This window comes from Ruditapes philippinarum, unplaced genomic scaffold, assembly GCF_026571515.1.
Source record: "Ruditapes philippinarum isolate M1 unplaced genomic scaffold, ASM2657151v2 ctg1321_1_1_1_1, whole genome shotgun sequence".
NCBI classification, from domain to species: domain Eukaryota; kingdom Metazoa; phylum Mollusca; class Bivalvia; order Venerida; family Veneridae; genus Ruditapes; species Ruditapes philippinarum.
Window position 1 is genome coordinate 157,328 of NW_026866662.1, and position 23,544 is coordinate 180,871.

At 36.1% G+C, this 23,544-nt stretch overlaps 1 protein-coding gene across 4 annotated transcripts in view; it reads left to right on the plus strand.

Moving 5' to 3' along the window:
* Nucleotides 1-23,544, plus strand: part of LOC132733267 (cell division cycle-associated 7-like protein) — a 202,736-nt gene that overhangs the window by 156,073 nt on the left and 23,119 nt on the right. For all 4 annotated transcript variants that reach the window (XM_060719873.1, XM_060719874.1, XM_060719877.1 and 1 more), the window contains one exon: nucleotides 9,751-9,813. In XM_060719873.1, coding sequence (XP_060575856.1) covers nucleotides 9,751-9,813 — 63 coding nt within the window. The remainder of the gene's footprint in view (nucleotides 1-9,750; nucleotides 9,814-23,544) is intronic.

Sequence of the window (23,544 nt, forward strand, 5' to 3'; positions counted from 1 at the left end):
ATATATATATATATATATATATATATATATATATATATATATACAGTAGAACTTGGGTAAGTCGAAGTTCAAGGGACTTACGTAAAAGTTTGACACATCGGGACTTCGACTCATATATAGGTCGGAACACTCATTAATTTTGCAGATGTGTATTGCTCAAACAATACACCAGAGGTCAGACGCCTCAGAGTTGACAGAGGCAAGTCATCTTCAGGGTGCTCCTCAGTCATTTGAATATCGCAAATTGAAGACTGCTGGAATCCAGCATGTCGGAAGCAGTTAGCAATAGTCTGAGGACTGACAGCATGCCAACCAGTTTTGAGCACGTACAATGCATCTAAAACAGAGATGCTTGTTTCTCCATCTGTTTCAATAGCTCGAAGCTGTCGTTGAATAACTTGCTTTCTATAGTGAGCTTTGAAATTTTTTATGACTCCCTGATTCATAGGTTGGGTCACGGATGTTGTGTTTGGTGGCAGAAACACGAGTTTGACAGATCTTAATCCCGTGATTTCTGGATGCGCGGGGCAGTTATCAACAATCAACAGAACCCTTTGGGACTGTGCCGAAATACGGCGGTCAAACTTTTTCACCTAGATAGTGAATATTTCAGATGTGACCCATGGTTTTTTATTGGCATCATACTCGACTGGCATTGTTTTTAGATTTTTGCAACAGGCAGGATTTTTTGATTTTCTTATCACAAAAAGCGGTACTTTCTCAGACCCTGTCATGTTTGCGCAGACCATAACTTTTAATAGATTTTTGCTCATTTTACCACCGTGGCACTGAACATCTTTAATTCTAAGGTCTTGTCAGGCAACATTCTAAAGAACAAGCCAGTTTCATCAGCATTGTAAATGTTCTGTGGCTCATATTCAGTCAGAAAGGTCTGAAGTTTAGATTTCCACTCGACAGTCGACAGATTTTGCTTCACCACAAACTTTTTTGAAGGACAGTTCATGTCTTTCTTTAAATCTGTCAAGCCAGCCTGTTGAGCACTCAAAATCAGAGACATTGAGCTGATCTGCAAATTGCTTTGTTTTTTGTTTGACAATTTCACCAGATAGCGGTATGTTTTTTAGTCCCCTACCGGTTTAACAGGAGGGGACTTTAGGTCTGTCTGTCTGTCCGTCTGACCACAAAACTGGACCCCGCGATAACGCAAAAAGTACTATTTTTATGAAACTTGATATATGGATAAATGGCAGTATGGAGATTTTGCACGTCTTTTTCTTTTCTTCCTATGTTGAAAATTCTGGTTGCTATGGCAACAAATAGACTGAAAATATGGCAAATTTTACACATAACCTGGATCCCGCGATAACGCAAAAAGTACTGAAAATATTTTTATGAAACTTAAAATATGGGTAGACGGCAGTCTGGAAATTATGCACATCTTTTTCTCATCTTACTATGTTGCTTACTGGCAACAAAAAGACTAAAAATATGGCAAATTTTACACATAAACTGGATCCAGTGATAACTCAAAAAGTACTGAAAATATTTTTATGAAACTTAAAATATGGGTAGACGGCAGTCTGGAAATTATGCACATCTTTTTCTCATCTTCCTATGTTGCTTACTGGCAACAAAAAGACTAAAAATATGGCAAATTTTACACATAAACTGGATCCAGTGATAACTCAAAAAGTACTGAAAATATTTTTATAAAACTTAAAATATGGGTAGACGGCAGTCTGGAAATTATGCACATCTTTTTCTCATCTTCCTATGTTGAAAATTCTGGTTGCTATGGCAACAAATAGACTGATATTTAAGATTTCTGATTTGAATTTTTACCCTTTGTCACTATAAGTTCTTTATTTCTTAAGGTGTTTACTTCAAACTTTAAATATAAGTTTCTGGTCATCAACCACATCATATGTGACAAGGTTTACAAATCTAGCACAAAAATTATCAGAATTACCTCCCTTGAACTTAGAATTTTTATGAAAAAAATATTGTCTTTTTAGCTCACATGTCACAAAGTGACAGGGTGAGCTTTTGTGATCGCTTTTCGTCCATCATCCGTAAACTTTTACTTTAAATGACATCTCCTCATAAACCACTAGGCCAATTTCATCCAAACTTCACAGGAATGTTCCTTTGGTGGTCACCTTTAAAAATTGTGCAACCGAAAGAAAAAACTTTAAATATCTTCTTTTAAAAAACCCTAAGAGCTAGAGCTTAAATTTGGCATGAAACATCTTCTAGTGAGTGTCTACCAAGTTTGTTTAAATAAAAGCCCTGGGGTCAAAATTGGCCCCGCCCCAGGGGGTCATTGATTTTCCCTATATGCATATAGTAAAAAACTTAAAAAATCTTCTTTTAAAGAACCCAAAGAGCTAGAGCTAAGATATTTAGCATGAAACATGTTCTAATGAGTGTCTACCAAGTTTGTTCAAATAAAAGCCCTGGGGTCAAAATTGGCCCCACCCCAGGGGGTCATTGATTTTCCCTATATGCATATAGTAAAAACTTAAAAAATCTTCTTTTAAAGAACTTAAAGAGCTAGAACTAAGATATTTAGCATGAAACATGTTCTAATAGGTGTCTACCAAGTTTGTTCAAATAAAAGCCCTGGCCCCGTGTTCACTAACAAAAGATCAGGATCAGGATCAAGTGATCCTTATTTTATTTTCATTGTTTTATGTTACTAAAATTAATCATGCTTTCATAGAATTGAATGGTATATATTCAAAATGTAAAATATTGCTGATTTGCAAAGAAACCAAACTATTTTGGGATAAAATCAACAAAAACACAACAAATACAAAAATTTTCAGATCAAAATAAGGATCAATTTTAGGATCAGGATCAATATTTGGATCAACTGTAAAATGCCCGTATCTTGCAAAAATGACAATAAATTTATTCTAAACTTTCATAAACTTGCTATTGCAAGTCTTTTTATCAAATTAATATTAGATATTAAATCTATAAGGATTAACAATGAAGAATATTAGAGTTTTTAAATTTTAACCTAATCTTGATCCTTGAATCTTTGTGAACACGCGGCCTGGGGTCAAAATTGGCCCCGCCCTGGGGGTCATTGATTTTCCTTATATGTGTATAGCAAAAACTATATATATAGTATAGCTTTTGTGATCGCTTTTCGTCCGGCGTCTGTCCGTTCGTCCGTCCGTCGTCCGTCCGTAAACTTTTACTTTAAATGACATCTCCTCATAAACCACTGAGCCAATTTCATCCAAACTTCACAGGAATGTTCCTTTGGTGGTCACCTTTAAAAATTGTTCAAAGAATTTAATTCCATGCAGAACTGAGACTGGTTGCCATGGCAACCAAAAGAAAAAACTTTAAAAATCTTCTTTGAAAAAACCCAAATAGCTAGAGTTTGGATATTTGGCATGAAACATGTTCTAATGGATGTCTACCAAGTTTGTTCAAATAAAAGCCCTGGGGTCAAAATTGGCCCCGCCCCAGGGGGTCATTGATTTTCCCTATATGCATATAGTAAAAACTTAAAAAAAATTCTTTTAAAGAACCCAAAGAGCTAGAGCTAAGATATTTAGCATGAAACATCTTTTAATGGGTGTCTACCAATTTGTTCAAATAAAAGCCCTGGGGTCAAAATTGGCCCCGCCCCAAGGGGGTCATTGATTTTCCATATATGCATATAGTAAAAACTTAAAAAAATCTTCTTTTAAAGAACCCAAAGAGCTAGAGCTAAGATATTAAGCATGAAACATCTTCTAATGAGTGTCTACCAAGATTGTTCAAATAAAAGCCCTGGGGTCAAATTTGGCTCCGCCCCAGGGGGTCATTGATTTTCCCTATATGCATATAGTAAAAACTTAAAAAATCTTCTTCTAAAAAACCCAAAGAGCTAGAGCTTAGATATTTCGCATGAAACATGTTCTAATGAATGTCTACCAAGTTTGTTCAAATAAAAGCCCTGGGGTCAAAATTGGCCCCGCCCAGGCTGACATTGATTTTCCTTATATGTGTATAGCAAAAACTTAAAAGTCTTCTTTGAAAAAACCCGAATAGCTAGAGTTTAGATATTAAGCACGAAACATTTTCTAGTAGGTGTCTACCAAGATTGTTCAAATAAAAGCCCTTGGGTCAAAACTGGCCCTGCCCCAGGTGTGTCATTGTTTTTAACTATATGTGTAAAGAAAAAAACTTGACCAGCTAGACCTTAGATGTTAAGCATGAAATATCTTCTTATGGGTGTCTACCAAGTTTGTTCAAATAAAAGCCCTGGGGTTTAAACTGGCCCCGCTCTGGAGGCCTATATACAGGTGAGCGACTTCAAGGCCATCATGGCCCTCTTGTTTTACTCATTTTCTTTGTGACTATAAATGGTATCTTTAAACTTAAAGTAAAACTCACATCAATGTTCATAAATCTAACATGGTTATTTCAAGAGTTATCTCCTCTTTAAGAATTTTGTATTAAAATATGTTATATTTTGGTAACAGGGATGTTTAAAAAAATAACTTAAGAGTCTCCTTCAGTCTGTCTGTCTGTCTGTTCATAAAAACTGTTTCCTCAGATCACTTTTAAAGATTTTTTCCATCAAATTTACTTAAAATAAAGAAAAGTTGAAACATTAGTTATACTTATTCATCCTGAGAAAATTGGACCTTTTGATTATCTGTTGTATAAACATAATTTCCTTACTAGGCAGGGAAACATAACACATTACTATGATATAGACAAACTGAGAACTTAAAAGATTTAAGTCCATTTATGTCATTCATTCACTGGTAAAATTGAATGGCCAATGGCCCATCAGAATGTTGCTGGGGTTCTAACCTGTAGGGGACTTATGGATTGCTTGCAGTACTATGATAATTGCTTGTTTATCTTGCATTCGAAAACCATTGCAATAGGGCACTTTCTTACTCTGGAAATTTTGCCTTCTTGTCACGTTTGGGTTGTGGTCCAATGTCTGCCTCCGAAAACTTCTTTTTAATTTCATCTCTTTTTTTTTTTTAACCAAGTTGAAAGTGTATTAAGTGGAATACCAAATTTACTTGCGACATCTTTTTTCTTTATTCCCTTTTCTACTTCTAGTATTGCCTGGTATTTAATTTCATAAGTCTGCACATTTAGTTTACGCTTTACTCCTCGCTCTGATCTGACCGATCTAGCTATCCCCCCGGAATAACTGGGTCCTTCACTAGATGCTTCGGTCATGATTGTGCGGCTAGCTATCACCCCGGGTTGGGTACCTGGTCCTTCGCTAACAAACACGTTATGATCAGTAGAAATATCCATAATGGAACTAATTCTTCAACATTCATAGATGTTTAGATTCCAATCATATGACATTGAGAGTGATAACAATTAAAGACAATATTAAAGGATATTTTCACACATAGAAACACATGCAAAGGCTGTTAAAACATGCGGCTGTGTGCTATTTACACCTGTCAGATAAGATGATCGCCAATCATCTACACGGGCGGAAAAGGTGTGAAAAATATCTTGAGATCACAGTTGTCAAAATAATTGAAGGACCTCGACTTATTTGTGAAAAATTGCACGCGATTTATTCTATACGGACCCCAAAAAAACTTGACACATCGAAAAATTCCGACACATAAAATTTCAACTCATTTGTAGGTTTTTATAGGGGAAAAAATCGGGACTTTCATTTTACTTCGACACATCGAGAAAATCGACTAATCGAAGTTCGACTCAACGAAGTTCTCAAAAACACTTATTTAAATTTGCCATAGCTGGCGGCCTTCTTCAGCAGCATTAATTATTCATACAAATATATCAAAACAAAACAAATTGGAAGTGACACAAAGTCATTGAGCAACGTTTGTCATATGCTGCGTTATTCTTTAGTATTTACTCCATATGGTCTATAGGTTCTTAATTTATTTTTCCCCAAATTTTCTTTTGTTTTTCAGTATTGGACATTCCTGTATAGTTTTTTAAGCCCCATTATTGAAAGCATTGCAGTAGACACATTTTTGGTGTGAACGGGGCCTGGTACAATGTATGCAATCAGATCAGATGTGATAAATGCAGTTTATTGTGAGCGTTGCGAATGTTTTGTTTATGTTGGTGAAACAGGAGATACGTTGTACCAAAGACATCTTAATTTATCAAGAATACAGAACAGGTACAACGATCCATTAGCGGCAGTCAGTGATTTTTTATTGTGATCCCCCAGCATCCGTTTACGTGCGCCGTCAACAATTTCTTTAAACAACATCTCCTCTGAAACCAATGACTGCACAGTATCCAAACTTTACAGAAATGATCCTTGGGGGGTCTCCTGCCAAAGTTTTTATGCTCCCCGAAAAATTTCGGGGGAGCATATAGTCGGCGCCTTGTCCGTCCGTCCGTCTGTCCGTCCGTTTTCTTGTCCGGAGCATAACTTGAAAACCCTTGGAGATAATTTGTTTAAACTTCATACAGTGGTAGAGGGCATTGAGGGGGAGTGCAGTGTCAAAGAACCATAACTCTATTTTGCCCGGTTTTTGAATTATCTCCCCTTATAGAAAAATCTTGTCCGGGGCATAACTCTAAAACTATAAGAGATATCAACATGAAACTTTGTAGGTGAATAGATCTCAATGGGTAGATGTGCAGTGCATAAGAACAATAACACTTTTTGTCCTAATTTTGGAGTTATTGCCCTTTGTTAATTTCAACACTTTGAACTTTGTCGGAACATAACTCGAAAACTATAAGAGATATCAAGATGAATCATTGTAGGTAGATAGATCTCATTGAGTAGAAGTGCAGTGCAAAAGAACCATAACTCTGTTAAGTGTCATTTTTGAATTATCTCCCCTTATTGAAAAATCTTGTCCGGGGCATAACTCTAAAACTATAAGAGATATCAACATGAAACTTTGTAAGTGAATAGATCTCAATGGGTAGATGTGCAATGCATAAGAACAATAACTCTTTTTGTCCTAATTTTGGAGTTATTGCCCTTTGTTAATTTTAACACTGAACTTTGTCCGGAACATAACTCTAAAATTATAAGAGATATCAAGATGAAACATTGTAGGTAGATATATCTCATTGAGTAGAAGTGCAATGCAAAAAAAACCATAACTCTGTTAAGCCTCATTTTTAGCTCGACTTTTCTATGAAAAGGGGAGCTATCCTACTCGCCCCGGCGTCGGCGTCGGCGTTAGCGTTGGCGTCACACCTTGGTTAAGTTTTTCGTACCACCCCACTTTATTTCAGAAGTATTACAAGTATGGCTTTGAAACTTACCATACTTGTTCACCATCATAACCTCCATCTACAGACAAGAGTACATAACTCTGTCAAGGTTTTTGACAGAATTATGGCCCTTTTTTGACTTAGAAAGTGTATTGAGCTTGGTTAAGTTTTTTGTACCACCTCACTTTATTTCAAAACCATTGGAGGTATTGCTTTGAAACTGACCATACTTGTTTACCATCACGACCTTCATCAACAGACAAGAGGACATAACTCTGTCAAGGTTTTTGACAGAATTATGCCCCTTTTTGACTTAGAAAATACATTGAATATGGGTAAAATCCACTTATTGCCTTAACCCTTTGAGATATTGCTTTGAAACTTTTAATGCTATTTCACATCATTACCCCCATCTGTACGCAAGAGAAGGTAACTCTGTCAGGGATTTGTTTTAAAAATTAAGGCCTTTTATCGACTTAGAATCTTGGTTAAGTTTTTTGTACCAGTCAACTTTTTGACTGAACTGGTTGAGATATTAAATTGAAAGTTGGAATACTTGTTTACCATCATGGTCCCAAACATGGGCAGGAGAAGGTAATTCTGTTAAGGATTTTATTTGAATTATGGCCCTTTTTGACTTAGAAACTCAGTTAAAATTTTCATTCTTGTCCACTTGTTGACCTAACCATTTGAGATATTACTTTGGAAGTTGGAGTTCTTATGTGCCATCATGAGACCTATCTGTAAGCAAGAGAAGATAACTCTGTGAAAATGTTTCTTGATTTGTACTTAGAAATTCCTAGTTAAAGTCTTGTGTGCCCTTAACTGTCAAAGTTTTGTTTTATAGGCAAGCACTAAAAAAGTCGAGCGCGCTGTCCTTCTGACAGCTCTTGTTGAATTATCTCCTCTTTTAGAAAAATCTTGTACTGGACATAGCTGTAAAACTATAAGAGATATCAACATGAAACTTTGTAGGAAGATGTATCTCAATGGGTAGATGTGCAGTGCACGAGAATCATAACTCTGCCTTGCCTAATTCTGGAGTTATTGCCATTTGTTTATTTTTACTTTTTGAAGTTGTCCGGAACATAACTCGGAAACCATAAGAGATATCAACAAGAAACTTTGTAAGTTGATAGATAACAGTGATTAGAAGTGCAGTGGAAAGAACAGTAACTCTGCTTTTTAGTCCCCTACCGGTTTAACCGGAGGGGACTTTAGGTTTACCGTCCGTCTGTCCGTCCGTCTGTCAGTCAGTCCGTCAGTCCGTCCGTCCACAAATCTGGATCCCGCGATAACGCAAAAAGTACTGAAAATATTTTTATGAAACTTGATAAATGGATAGATGGCAGTATGGAGATTATGCACGTCTTTTTTTTTTCTTCCTATGTTGAAAATTCTGGTTGCTATGGCAACAAATAGTCTGAAAATATGGCAAATTTAACACATAAACTGGATCCAGTGATAACTCAAAAAGTACTGAAAATATTTTTTTGAAACTTGAAATATGGGTAGATGGCAGTCTGGAGATTATGCACATCTTTTTCTTTTCTTCCTATGTTGAAAAATCTGGTTGCTATGGCAACAAATAGCCTGAATTTCAAGATTTCTGATTCAAATTTTTCAGCTTTTTCACTATAAGTTCTTTATTTCTTCTGGTGTTTACTTCAAACTTTAGATATAAGTTTCTGTTCATCAACCACATCATATGTGACAAGGTTTACAACTCTAGCACAAAAATTATCAGTATTACCTCCCTTGAACTTAGAATTTTTATGAAAAAAATGTTGCCTTTTTTAAATAACTTCTTTATTTCCTAATGTATCTACTTCAAACTTCATATATATGTTTCTTATTATCACTTAACATTTTTGAGAAGGTTAAATACTCTAGCAAGACTATTTCCAGAATTATGTCCCCCTTGAACTTAGATTTTTTTCAAGAAATTGGTATTTTTCACTCCAACTTCTTCATTCCTTATAGGATTTACTTTAAAATCCCACATTGTAATAATATGACAAGGTTGTATAAACATAATTTCCTTACTAGGCAGGGAAACATAACACATTACTGTGATAAAGACAAACTTAGAACTCAAAAGATTTAAGTTCATTCATGTTATTCATTCACTGGTAAAATTGAATGGCCAATGGCCCATCAGAATGTTGCTGGGGTTCTAACCGGTAGGGGACTTATGGATTGCTTGCAATACTTTAATAATTGCTTGTCCTAATTTTGGAATTATTGCACTTTGAACTTTTTCCAGGGACATAACTCTGAACCTACAAGAGGTGTACTTTCCTGTGTCCAAAACCTATTCCGGGAGCATCACACGGCTCAAACCGGGCTCTTGTTCAAATGGTTCCAGTCTGTTGCATAAGTAGGTCACAGGGCTTCAAAAATGCCTGTCTGAAAGTACAATGCCCAGAGCTTTGATATTTGGTATATGATATCATGTTTAGGTCCTCTACGAATGTTGTTAAAATTTTAACCCTAGTGTCAAAATTGACCCTTCCCTGGGTGGTCATAAGTTTTAACTCTTGTTTATAAAATGCCTTTACTCATGTTTGATTGTTTCAGTTCTGTGGTGTATGTTTGAGGAACCGTTATGGTGAGGATGCCAAGGAAGCTTTGAAAGACCCGGTTTGTAGTGCTTTATAACATATTATGCATTGTTGTATTGAAATGGAAAAGATTTTGACCATTTCAGTTTGACATACAATCCATCCACGTCTCCACTGAGGTTTTTTGACATGGCGAGTCTGAAAATATTTTTACCAGATAAATGTACCATTAAAATTTTGATGTAGGTTTAGACCACTAATTTTTGTGCAAAATTTCAGATCATTCGCACACTTCGTTTTTTCAGAATAATTATTCAAATTGTAAAAAAATGACCCAAAATGAAAAGCGTTTAAATGCTTTCCACTCAAATCGGGCTAAGAAAAGCATAAAAATACGATTTTTAATTCATTTCAAAGTATATTTCTTAACTATCTTTGCATATATTTCTGTTTATAGTGCCCAAGCTCATTTATGTAAGAAATTCAAATGTTATGTTTTTAGGCTTATAATCCTAAGTGGAGTCCCTTTAAGTACTATAAGAGCAAAACTTTTTATATCAATATTCTTTGAATGTCTTTGTCCAGTATATTTAAGTCTTCACAAAATTATCTGTACCTGAATGATATGATCTTTTACTTAGGTCATGACATTTTTGCTACAGGCCTCTAGGTTCAAATTTACTCGCCCTTCATAAAATGTACTTGCCCTGCATTTTGACATGACAAAATGCCTGCATTTTGACATGACAAAATGCCTGCATTTTGACTTGACAAAATGTGTAAAAAAACAAAACACAAATTTACTAATTAACCAGTCTATATCGGTAAAATTGCCTTTATTCCTTTACATATTGTTAAATAATGTTTCCGGACTTTTCTTGCCAAAATTGTGAAGGGGCCTGGGCCTTGTTATTTTGTGAAAAAATAGTGTGGTAAATAGGACAATTGTGAAAAAGTAATTTTGAACAAATTAAAGGGAAGATTGCTTTAAATATTTTAACTCACTGATTCAAATTGGTCAAAATGAGTTTCTACACATTAAGCCAGTATCCTATTGGATTTAAAAAGTAAAACAAAAACAAGCTAGTATCTATTATCTAAAATTAAAGTTTGATAATTTGCGAAATCTGCAAGGAATTGTGAATTTTGTCCCTTCTGTTTTGTGAAAATAGGTGACATTTTGGATTTTATAGGCCCCCATTATAGAAGGTAAAAAAGCCCTGTGTTTATTGTCCCCTGCCTTTTCGAAGAAATAAGCGGGATATAGAAGAAATAGGCTCTGTCCATCTGGAAGTCTGTCAGTCACACTTTCGTGTCCGGTCCATAACTTTGTCATTTAAGAAAGGAATTTGAAATCACTTAGCACAAATGTTTGTAATAAAAAGACAATGTGTCATGCCCAACAACCAGACCCTACCTCCAGGGTCAAGGTGGCACTTGCTCATTCAAGGTCAACATTGTCTATTTGAGGGTATATGTCGTGTCTGGTCCATAGCTTTCTAATCTTTGAAAGGGATTTTGTAAATACTTGCCACAATTGTTCACAATATTGAGACGATGTTTCATGCGTAACAACCGGTCACCTACCTCCAAGGTCAAGGTCACACTTGGAGGTCAAAGGTCAAGGGATTTTAAAAATACTTTGCACAAATAATCATAATAATAAAAAATTGTCAGGTGCAAAACTTTGGTCCCTACCTCCAAGGTCACACTTAAAGGTCAAAGATTAACATAGCCTGTTATAGGGTTTATTTTGTGTCCCATCTATAACTTCTTCATAGCTCAAGGGATTTTGAAATTACTTTGCACAAATAGTTACAATAATATGACGATATGTCATGCACAACACCTGCACCCCTACCTCCATTGTCAAGGTCACACTTAGAGGTCAAAGCTTAACATGATAGATTTTTAAATTCCGTGTTTCATTTAAATTCTTTAATAAATTTATTGTTGCATTTGCAGATACTGAAAATGTTTTTATGAAATTTGAAATATGGGTAGAGGACAGTCTGGAGATTATGCACACCTTTTTCTCTTCTTCCTATGTTGAACATTTTGGTTGCTATGGCAACAAATAGACTGAATTTCAAGATTTCTGATTCTAGTTTTTACCATTTTTCACTATAAATTCTTATTTAGTCCCCTACCTGTTTAACCGGAGGGGACTTTAGGTTTACACTCCGTCCGTCTATCTGTCCGAACAAACATTTTGGGTTGAGGGGCTATATAACGGTAAAGAGAACAAAAGAGAACAATAGGTTCATTTCGTGATCAAAGGGTTTAGGGGCTAGTAGCCCTTAAGAAAACAAAGAAAATAACAAAGAAAATAGCCCTTAATGCCAAAATGTTGGAACGTCCGTCCGCACTCACAGGACAGTAATTATGTGGCTAGAGGGACAATAGGTAACTGTTCTTTCTTTTTGATGACATTCATTCCGTAATGCTTTTATGTGGCTATTTTCTTTTGTGTGGCTAAAAAGAACAATAGAGAGAACAATAGAGTAGCCACATAATTACTGTCCTGTGAGAACTTCCGTCTGTCTGTCTGTCAGTCCGTCAGTAAAACTGGATCCCGCGATAACGCAAAAACTACTAAAAATATTTTTATGAAACTTGATATATGGATAGATGGCAGTATGGAGATTATGCACGTCTTTTTCTTTTGTTCATATGTTGAAAATTCTGGTTGCTATGGCAACAAATAGTCTGAAAAAATGGCAAATTTAACACATAAACTGGATCCAGTGATAACTCAAAAAGTACTGAAAATATTTTAATGAAACTTGAAATATGGGTAGATGGCAGTCTGGAGATTATGCACATCTCTTTCTTTTCTTCCTATGTTGAAAATTCTGGTTGCTATGGCAACAAATAGCCTGAATTTCAAGATTTCTGATTTAAATTTTTCAGCTTTTTCACTATAAGTTCTTTATTTCTTAAGGTGTTTCAAACTTTAAATATAAGTTTCTGGTCTACTTCACATGTTACTATACATGTGAATGCTATGTTTGAATAATGTTATTTTAACCAGGTTTTCCGAAGGAAAAAACTGGTTATTAGATTGAGGTATGTCGGCGGGCGGACGGGCGTAAACAATTTCTTCTGTGCGCAATTCCTCCTACATTTCTCAACGGATTTTGACCAAACTTTCACAGAACCTTTGTCATTAAGTGCCCTGGCGCATATTGTCGGGGTTTTGTGATTGGATAATATTTGACCTAATTATGGCCCTTTGTTTTTTTTTCTTATATAGAATATATAGTGAACAATTTCTTCTGTGCGCAATTCCTCCTATATTTCTGAACGGATTTTGACCAAACTTTCACAGAAGCTTTGTCATGAAGTGCCCTGGCACATATTGTCGGGGTTTTGTGATTGGATAATTTTTTACCTAATTATGGCCCTTTGTTTTTTTTCCTTATAAAGAATATATAGTGAACAATTTCTTCTGTGAGCAACTCCTCCTACATTTCTCAACGGACTTTGACCAAACTTTCACAGAAGCTTTGTCATCAAGTGCCCTGGCACATATTGTCGGGGTTTTGTAATTGGATCATTTTTTACCTAATTATGGCCCTTTGTTTTTTCCTTATACAGAATATATAGTGAACAATTCCTTCTGTGCGCAGCTCCTCCTTCATTTCTCTACGGATTTTGACTAAACTTTCACAGAAGCTTTGTCATTAAGTGCCCTGGGGCATATTGTCGGGGTTTTTTTTTTTAATTTGATAAAAATAGGCATAATTATGGACCTTTGTTTATTTTCCTTATATAGAATATATAGTGAACAATTTCTTCTGTGCGCAACTCCTCCTACATTTTTCTACGAATTTTGACCAAACTTTCACAGAAGCTTTGTCATCAAGTGCCCTGGCGCATATTGTCGGGGTTATGTGATTGTATAATATTAGACCTCATTATGGCCCTTTGTTTTTTTCCTTATACAGAATATATGGTGAACAATTTCTTCTGTGTGCAATTCCTCCTACATTATTCGTGATTTACATTGCACATAGTTACATTGTTTGTTGCTTGTAATTGTATTTCAACTACAACATATTTATTTACAATGGTGATAATTGAAAACCTGGTTTCATGGCATTGCCATGTTTCTTGTTTTGTTTTTTTTTTACTTTGCTTCTTTGTGACTTTAAATGGTATCTTTAAACTTAGAATAATTGTTCTTTGTTTCACTCACATCATGTACGACAATGATCATAAATCTAGCATCTTTATTTCAAGAGTTATCTACTCTTTAAGAATTTTGCTTTAATAAATATTATATTTTGGTAACAGAATAAAAAAATAGCTTAAGAGTCTCCTTTAGTCTGTCTGTCTGTCTGTCTGTTCATAAAAACTGTTTCCTGAGATCACTTTTAAAAATTTTACTTAAAATAGGGAAAAGTTAAAACATTACTTATACTTATTCATCCTGAGAAAATTGGACCTTTTGATTATCTGTTGTATAAACATAAATTCCTTACTAGGCAGGGAAACTTAACACATTACTATGATATAGACAAACTTAAAACTCAAAAAGATTTAAGTTCATTCAAATCATTCATTCATTCAATGGCCCATCAGAATGTTGCTGGGGTTCTAACTGGTAGGAGATTTATGGATTGCTTCCAATACTATGATAATTGCTTGTTGATTATAGGGTTACTAGGTTAAAGGTCAAGGTCAATGGTGCCTTAAATGTCAGAATGTTTTCGACTCTTTACCTTGAAAAATATTCATCACAGTCTTCATATTTCACATATGGATAGGTCATACCTAGCAGATGTCCCCTTTATATATTGGGATCACTATGTCAAAGGTCAAGGTCACAAGGGCCTTAAATGTGAGAATGGTTTCTGCTCATTACCATGAAAACTATATATCACAAAGTCTTCATATTTCACATATTAAATAGCCATATGTAGTAGATCACCCCTATTGATTTTGGGATCACTAGTTCAAAGGTCAAGGTCATAGGGGCATTAAATGTAAAAATGGTTTCCACTTATTACCTTGAAAACTTTAGCTCACCTGAGCTAGCTCAGGGTGATATTTTAGGATCGTTGAATGTCCATCGTTAACACTCTAGTGGTCACATTTTTGCCTCAATCATCATCAAAAGGATGCTTGTCTAGGTGATAGCTCGATTGAGTTCGAACATGGGTCATCTTGGATGAAAAACTAGGTCACAGGAGCTAAAAATAGATTAACCTTGTTAACACTCTAGTGGTCATCTTTTTGCCTCAATCATCATCAAACTTGGTCAGGATGCTTGTCTAGGTGTTAGCTCGGATGAGTTCGAACATGGGTCATCTCGAATGAAAAACTAGGTCACAGGAGCTAAAATAGAAAAACCTTGTTAACACTCTAGCGGTCATATTGTTGCCTCAATCATCATCAAACTTGGTCAGGATGCTTATCTAGTTGATAGCTCGAATATTAAGTTTGAACATGGGTCATCTCGGATGGAAAACTAGGTAACCAGAGCTAAAAATAGAAAAAACCTTGTTAACACTCTAGCGGTCACATTTTTTGCCTCAATCATCATCAAACTTGGTCAGGATGCTTATAGGTAATTGCTTGGATGAGTTCGACCATGGGTCATCTCGGATGAAAAAGTAGGTCACAGGAGCTAAAAATACAAAAACCTTGTTAACACTTTAGTGGTCACATTTTTTGTGCCCCCACTATAGGATTTATCCTTGTCCGTTCTTCCATTTGTCCGTCCGTTCCCTTTTTGTGTTGCACGTAGCTCAAAAAGTAATTGACCTAGAGTCATGAAACCTTACAGGAATGTTGATCAGCATGTGAAGATGTGCACCCGGGTATTTTCCTGTGGATATTTTTAGCTCACCTGTCACAAACACCTTTTGAGCTTTTGTGATCGCTTTTCGTCCGGCGTCCGTACGTCCGTAAACTTTTACTTTAAATGACATCTCCTCATAAACCACTGAGCCAATTTCATCCAAACTTCAAAGGAATGTTCCTTTGGTGGTCACCTTTAAAAATTGTTCAAAGAATTTAATTCCATGCAGAACTCTGGTTGCCATGGCAACCGAAAGAAAAAACTTTAAATATCTTCTTTTAAAAAACCATAAGAGCTAGAGCTTAGATATTTGGCATGAAACATCTTCTAGTGAGTGTCTACCAAGTTTGTTCAAATAAAAGCCCTGGGGTCAAAATTGGCCCCGCCCCGGGGGGTCATTGATTTTCCCTATATGCATATAGTAAAAACTTAAAAAAATTTCTTTTAAAGAACTCAAAGAGCTATGGCTAAGATATTGAGTATCAAACATGTTCTAATAGGTGTCTACCAAATTTGTTCAAATGAAAGCCCTAGGGTCAAAATTGGCCCTGCCCAGGGGGGTCATTGATTTTTCCTATATGCATATAGTAAAAAGTTAAAAAATCTTCTTTTAAAGAACCCAAAGAGCTAGAGCTAAGATATTTAGCATGAAACATGTTCTAATGGGTGTCTACCAAGTTTGTTCAAATAAAAGCCCTGGGGTCAAAATTGGCCACCCCCCAGGGGGGTCATTGATTTTCCCTATATGTATATAGTAAAAACTTAAAAAATCTTCTTTTAAAGAACTCAAAGAGCTATGGCTAAGATATTGAGCATCAAACAAGTTCTAATAGGTGTCTACCAAGTTTGTTCAAATAAAAGCACTGGGGTCAAAATTGGCCCCGCCCCGGGGGGTCATTGATTTTCCCTATATGCATATAGTAAAAACTTAAAAAATCTTCTTTTAAAGAACTCAAAGAGCTATGGCTAAGATATTGCGCATCAAACATGTTCTTATAGGTGTCTACCAAGTTTGTTCAAATAAAAGCCCTGGGGTCAAAATTGGCCCCGCCCCAGGGGGTCATTGATTTTTCCTATATATGCATATAGTAAAAACTTAAAAAATCTTCTTTTAAAGAACCAAAAGAGTTAGAGCTAAGATATTTAGCATGAAACATGTTCTAATAAGTGTCTACCAAGTTTGTTCAAATGAAAGCCCTAGGGTCAAAATTGGCCCCGCCCCAGGGGGTCATTGATTTTCCCTATATGCATATAGTAAAAACTTAAAAATCTTCTTTTAAAGAACTCATAGAGCTATGGCTAAGATATTTAGCATCAAACATGTTCTAATAGGTGTCTACCAAGTTTGTTCAAATAAAAGCCCTGGGGTCAAAATTGGCACCGCCCCGGGGGTCATTGATTTTCCTTATATGTGTATAGCAAAAACTTAAAAAATCTTCTTTGAAAAAACCCAAATAGCTAGAGTTAAGATATTAAGCATGAAACATCTTTTAGTGAGTGTCTACAAAGTTTGTTCAAATAAAAGACCTGGGGTAAAAATTGGCCCTGCCTTGGGGGTCATTGATTTTCTTTATATGTGTATAGCAAAAACTTAAAATCTTCTTTGAAAAAACCCAAATAGCTAGAGTTAAGATATTAAGCATGAAACATCTTCTAGTAAGTGTCTACAAAGTTTGTTCAAATAAAAGCCCTGGGGTCAAAACTGGCCCCGCCCCAGGGGTGTCATTGTTTTTAACTATATGTGTATAGTAAAAACTTTAAAAAAATCTTCTTTTAAAAAGCCCAATGAGCTAGAGCTTAGATGTTTAGCATGAAACATTTTCTTATGGGTGTCTACCAAGTTTGTTCAAATAAAAGCCCCTGGGTTAAATTGGCCCTGCAACGTTGGGGAGGGTGGGGGTTGGGGGGCCTATATACAGGTGAGCGACCTCAGGGCCATCATGGCCCTCTTGTTAGTATTTTTTAGAGTTATTGCCCTTGAATTAGTAAAAATTTACAATTTTCAACTTGTGTCGCATGTAACTCAAAAGATATTTGACCTAGAGTCATGAAACCTAACAGGAATGTTGATCAGCATGTGTAGTTGTGCACCTGGGTATTTTTATGTGGAGATATTTAGTATTTTTAGAGTTATTGCCCTTGAATTAGTAAAAATTTCCAATTTTTTTTTAACTTGTGTCACACATAACTACAAAAAGTATTTGACCTAGAGTCTTGAAACCTTACAAGAATCTTGCTCAGCATGTGTACTTATGCACCTTGGGGTTTTCTTGTGGCTTTATTCAGTATTTGTAGTATTTACTTAATAAAAGATTTTTAGTTTTCAACTTGGGCACATGTAGCCAAAAAAAAATTTGACCTTGAGACATAAGATTGACAAATCGGTGGAGTGTGAGGGCACCAGTGTCCTATGGACACATTTCTAGTTACTCAATTGTCATGAAACTTGGTCAGGATGCTTGTCTTGGTAATTGCTCGGATGAGTTCAAACATGGGTCATCTTTGATGAAAAACTAGATCACAGGAGCTTAAAAATGAAAAACCTTGTTAACACTAGTGGTCACATTTTTGCCTCAATCATCATCAAACTTGGTCAGGATGCTTGTCTAGGTGATAGCTCGGATGAGTTCGAACATGGGTCATCTCGGATGAAAAACTAGATCACAGGAGCTTAAAAATGAAAAACCTTGTTAACACTCTAGTAGTCACATTTTTGCCTCAATCATCATCAAACTTGGTCAGGATGCTTATGCTTGTCTAGGTGATAGATTGGATGAGTTCGAACATGGGTCATCTCGGATGAAAAACTAGGTCACAGGAGCTAAAAATAGAAAAACCTTGTTAGTACTCTTGTGATCACATTTTTTTACTCAATTGTCATCAAACTTGGTCAGGATGCTTGTTTAGGTAATTGCTTAGATGAGTTCCAACATGGGTCATCTCGGATGAAAAACTAGGTCACAGGAACTAAAAATAGAAAAACTTTGTTAGTACTCTAGCAGTCACATTTTTGAAAAACAAGGTCACAGGAGCTAAAAATAGAAAAACCTTGTTAACACTCTAGTGGTCACATTTTTTACTTAATTGTCATCAAAATTGGTCAGTATGCTTGTTTAGGTAATTGCTTGGATGAGTCCAACATGGGTCATCTCTGATAAAAAAACTAGGTCACAGGAGCTAAAAATACAAAAACCTTTTTAACACTCTAGTGGTCACATTTTCAGCTCAACTATTCTATAAGAATAAGTAGAGCTATTGTAGTCACCCGAGCGTCGGCGTAACCACTTATGTTAAAAGTTTTTGTAATACCTTGAATATTTTCAAAGTCCACTGACATATGGCTTTGAAACTTTGCACACTTGTTCACCATCATGACCCCAACCTGTAGACAGGAGGAGGTAACTGTATCAAGCATTTTGACAGAATTATGCCCCTTTTTCGACTTAGAATTTTCGTTAAAGTTTTTGTAATACGTGAAATATTTTCAAAGTCCATTGACATATGGCTTTGAAACTTTGCACACTTGTTCACCATCATGACCCTAACCTGTAGACAGGAGGAGGTAACTGTATCAAGCATTGTGACAGAATTATGCCCCTTTTTATACCCCTTGAAAAACGGGACGTATTATGGGAACGCCCCTGGCGGGCGGGCGGGCGGCGTCCAATTTTGTCCGGAGCATATCTCCTACATGTATGGAGGGATTTTAATGAAACTTCATAGAAATGTTCACCACTATGTGGAGCAGTGTCGTGCACATGAACCAGGTCTCTAGGTCAAAGGTCAAGGTCACACTTAGAGCTCATTGAAAAATGCTTGTCCGGAGCAAAACTTCCACATGTATAGAGGGATTTCAATATTACTTGGCACAAATGTTCACCATTGTGAGGCAGAGTGTCGCGCGCAAGATTAAGGTCCTTGCGGCCAAGGTCAAGGTCACACATAGAGGTCAAAGTTCAGATAAAAATATGAAGATTTGTATATGGACCATTTAGTCATCATTTATTGAGGGATTGTAACACAAATGGTCATTATCAAGACTATGGCTGTGACACATATAATTTAGGTCAATATATACAAGGTCAAGGTCACTAAAGATGATGAAATATCCAGATTTTGTCCGGAGCATATCTCCTACACGCATGGAGGGATTTTAATGAAATTTCATAGAAATGTTCACCATTATGAGAGGATATGTCACGCACATGAACTAGGTCTCTAGGTCAAAGGTCAAGGTCACACTTAGAGCTCATTGAAAAACGCTTGTCCGGAGCAAAACTTCCACATGCATAGAGGGATTTCAATATAACTTGGCACAAATGTTCACCATTGTGAGGCGGAGTGTCGCGCACAAAATTCAGGTCCCTGCAGCCAAGGTCAAGGTCACACATAGAGGTCAAAGTTTAGATAAAAATATGAAGATGTGTATAGGGATGATTTAATCATCATTTATTGAGGGATTGTAACACAAATGGTCATTATCATGACTACGGCTGTGACACATGTACTTTAGGTCAATATATGCAAGGTCAAGGTCACTAAAGATGGTGAAATATCCAGATTTTGTCTGGAGCATATCTCCTACATGTATGGAAGAATTTTTATAATACTTTATGGAATTGTTCACCACCATGATATGTATTGCTCCATGCATGATCCAGGTCTCCAGGTCAAAGGTCAAGGTCACACTTAGAGCTCATTGAAAAACGCTTGTCCGGAGCAAAACTTCTACATTCATAGGGGGATTTCAATATAACTTGGCACAAATGTTCACCATTGTGAGGCTGAGTGTCGCACGCAAAATTCAGATCCCTGCGACCAAAGTCAAGGTTATACATAGAGGTCAAAGTTCAGATAAAAATTTGAAGATGTGTATAGGGACCATTTAGTCATCATTTATTGATGGATTGTAGCACAAATGGTAACTATCATGACTAAAGGTGTGACACATTTAATTTAGGTTAATATTTGCAAGGTCAAGGTCACTGGAGATGATTAGATATCCAGATGTTGTCCGGAGCATATTTTCTACATGCATGGAGGAATTTTAATGTTACTTTATAGAATTGTTCACCACCATGAGACGTAGTGCCCTGCACATGAACCAAGTCTCTAGGTCAAAGGTGAAGGTCACAGTTAGAGCTCATAGAAAAACGCTTGTCTGGAGCAAAACTTCTACATGCATAGAGGGATTTCAATATAATTTGGCACAGATGTTCATCATTATGTTTAAAACAGTTTATCCTCAACACTATAATACCAATTTTTGTTAATTTGAAATAACATTCTAGAATAATAACTAAAGTAACGTGACATTGTCTTTAAAGTTTGTTTTAATGCATTGGAAATTAGTATTGAAAATGTATTGTAATGTATTGCAATGTATTATCACACTATGTATGATTATGATTATGTACTATGTACAATTTGAAATAAAATAATGTTCTGTCCTGTTCTGTGAGGCTGAGTACTTGCATAAAATTCAGGTCCCTGCGACCAAGGTCAAGGTCACACATCCTGTGCATAATCTTCCCTACTGATTTGTTTTAAGGTTCATTTAACAACACAGTGCCAAGAATAAAAACTTGCTTGCTAGATAACACTTATCCATAATGCCCCCATCTCCATCTAAAGCTTTCGTAAACGGGCGTATTTTGTGACTATGGCACCCTTGTTGGATATAGATTTTACATTTAAGTTTGCATACAACCTTAGATATTTTCATATTCTATTGACATCTGGCTTTGAAACAAGTTGAAATTTTATACTCTTCTTTGAGAGCATAATAGGACTCTCTTCAAGGCCTATAACTGTTACATGGTTTTAAAGAAAAATTTTACCCTTTTGTTAACTTAGAAAATTTTACATTATCAAGGTTTTTTACTATCAAGCACTAAGAATAGTCGAGCGTTGCTGTCCTACCGACAGCTCTTATTTACTCAATTGTCATCTAAACTTGGTCAGGATGCTTTCTAGGTGGGTTTTCTTGGGTGATTTAAACTGGGTCATCTTTTGGGTGAAAAAACCCAGGTCAAAAGGAGCTTAAAAAAACAAAAAAACCTTTTTTAACACTCTAAACGGGCACCCTTTTTTTACCCCAATTGTCCCCTCTAAACCCTTTGGTTTAGGATGCTTTTTTCTTTGGTGATTGCCCTTGGTGAGTTTGAACATGGGTTTATCTTTTTTGGGTGAAAAAATAGCCACAGGAGCTAAAAATAGAAAAATCTTGTTAACACTCTAGTGGCTACTGTTTTGATCCAAATATCCTGTAGATTGGTCTGAAAGTTTGTTTTGATGATTTCTAGGTCAAGTTCGAACATGGGTCATCTCAGATGTAAAACTAGGTCACACCACCCAAATATGGAAAAACCTTGTTAACAGTAAACACTCTAGTAGGGACATTTTTGACTCATTTATCATCAAACTTGGTCAGGATGCTTGTCTAGGTGATTGCTCGGATGAGTTCGAACATGTGTCATATCACATGAAAAACTAGGTCACTTGAGCTAAAAATAGAAAAATCTTGTTAACACTCTAGTGGCAACTGTTTTGATTCAAATATCCTGGAAATTGGTTTAAAAGTTTGTTAGGTCAAGTTAGAATATGGGTCACCTTGGGTAAAAACTTAGGTCACACTGCTCAAATATGGATAATCCTTGTTATCCCCCGCCGATGGAATCGGGAGGGGGATATAGTTTTGGCGTTGTCCGTCCTTCCGTCCGTCCGTCCTTCCGCACTCACAGGAGAGTAATTATGTGGCTAGAGGGACAATAGGTTCTCTTTGATGTCATTCATTCCGTAATGCTTTTATGTGGCTATTTTCTTTTGCGTGGCTAAAAGAACAATAGAGTAGCCACATAATTACTGTCCTGTGAGAACGTCCGTCCGTCCGAATTTCGTTTCCGGAGTAGTTCTCTGCAACTAATGGCTGGAATTCAACGAAACTTTATGGGAATGTTGATCAGCATGTGAAGTTGTGCACCTAGGTATTTTCGTCTGGATATTTTTAGTATTTTTAGAGTTATTGCCCTTGACTTAGTAAACGTCCGAATTTCGTTTCCGGAGTAGTTCTCTGCAACTGATGGCTGGAATTCAACGAAACTTTATGGGAATGTTGATCAGCATGTGAAGTTGTGCACCTAGGTATTTTTGTCTGGATATTTTTAGTATTTTTAGAGTTATTGCCCTTTACTTAGTAAAACGTCCGAATTTCGTTTCCGGAGTAGTTCTCTGCAACTAATGGCTGGAATTCAACGAAACTTGATGGCAATGTTGATCAGCATGTGAAGTTGTGCACCTGGGTATTTTCGTCTGGATATTTTTAGTATTTTTAGAGTAATTGCCCTTGACTTAGTAAAATTTTGCAATTTTCAACTTGTGTCGCATGTAACTCAAAAAGTATTTGACCTAGAGTCATGAAACTTTACAGGACTGTTGATCAGTATGTGTAGTTGTGCACCTGGGTATTTTCGTCCGGATATTTTTACTATTTAGAGTTTTGGCCCTTGACTTAGTAAAATTTTGCAATTTTCAACTTGTGTCGCATGTAACTCAAAAAGTATTTGACCTAAAGTCATGATACTTTACAGGAATGTTGATCAGTATGTTTAGTTGTGCACCTGGGTATTTTCGTCTGGATTTATTTAGTATTTTTAGAGTTATTGCCCTTGACTTAGAAAATGTTTGCAATTTTCAACATGTGTCGCATGTAACTCAAAAAGGATTTGACATAGAGTCATTAAACCTTATTGGAAAGTTGCTCAGCATATTTAGTTTGTTCCTGGGGTTTCGCTTGTGGATTTACCCAGTATTTGTAAAGTTATTTCCCTTGACTTAGTAAAAACTGTTTCATTATGTTGTTATTTGATCCTTGAGTTAGAATCGACCAACTTTACAGGAATAATGATCAACATCATTAAATTACAGGAATAATGATTCACCTCACTGTGAAGCTATGAACCTCGGACTTTGCATGTGGATTTCAGTTTTGTTAGAGTTATT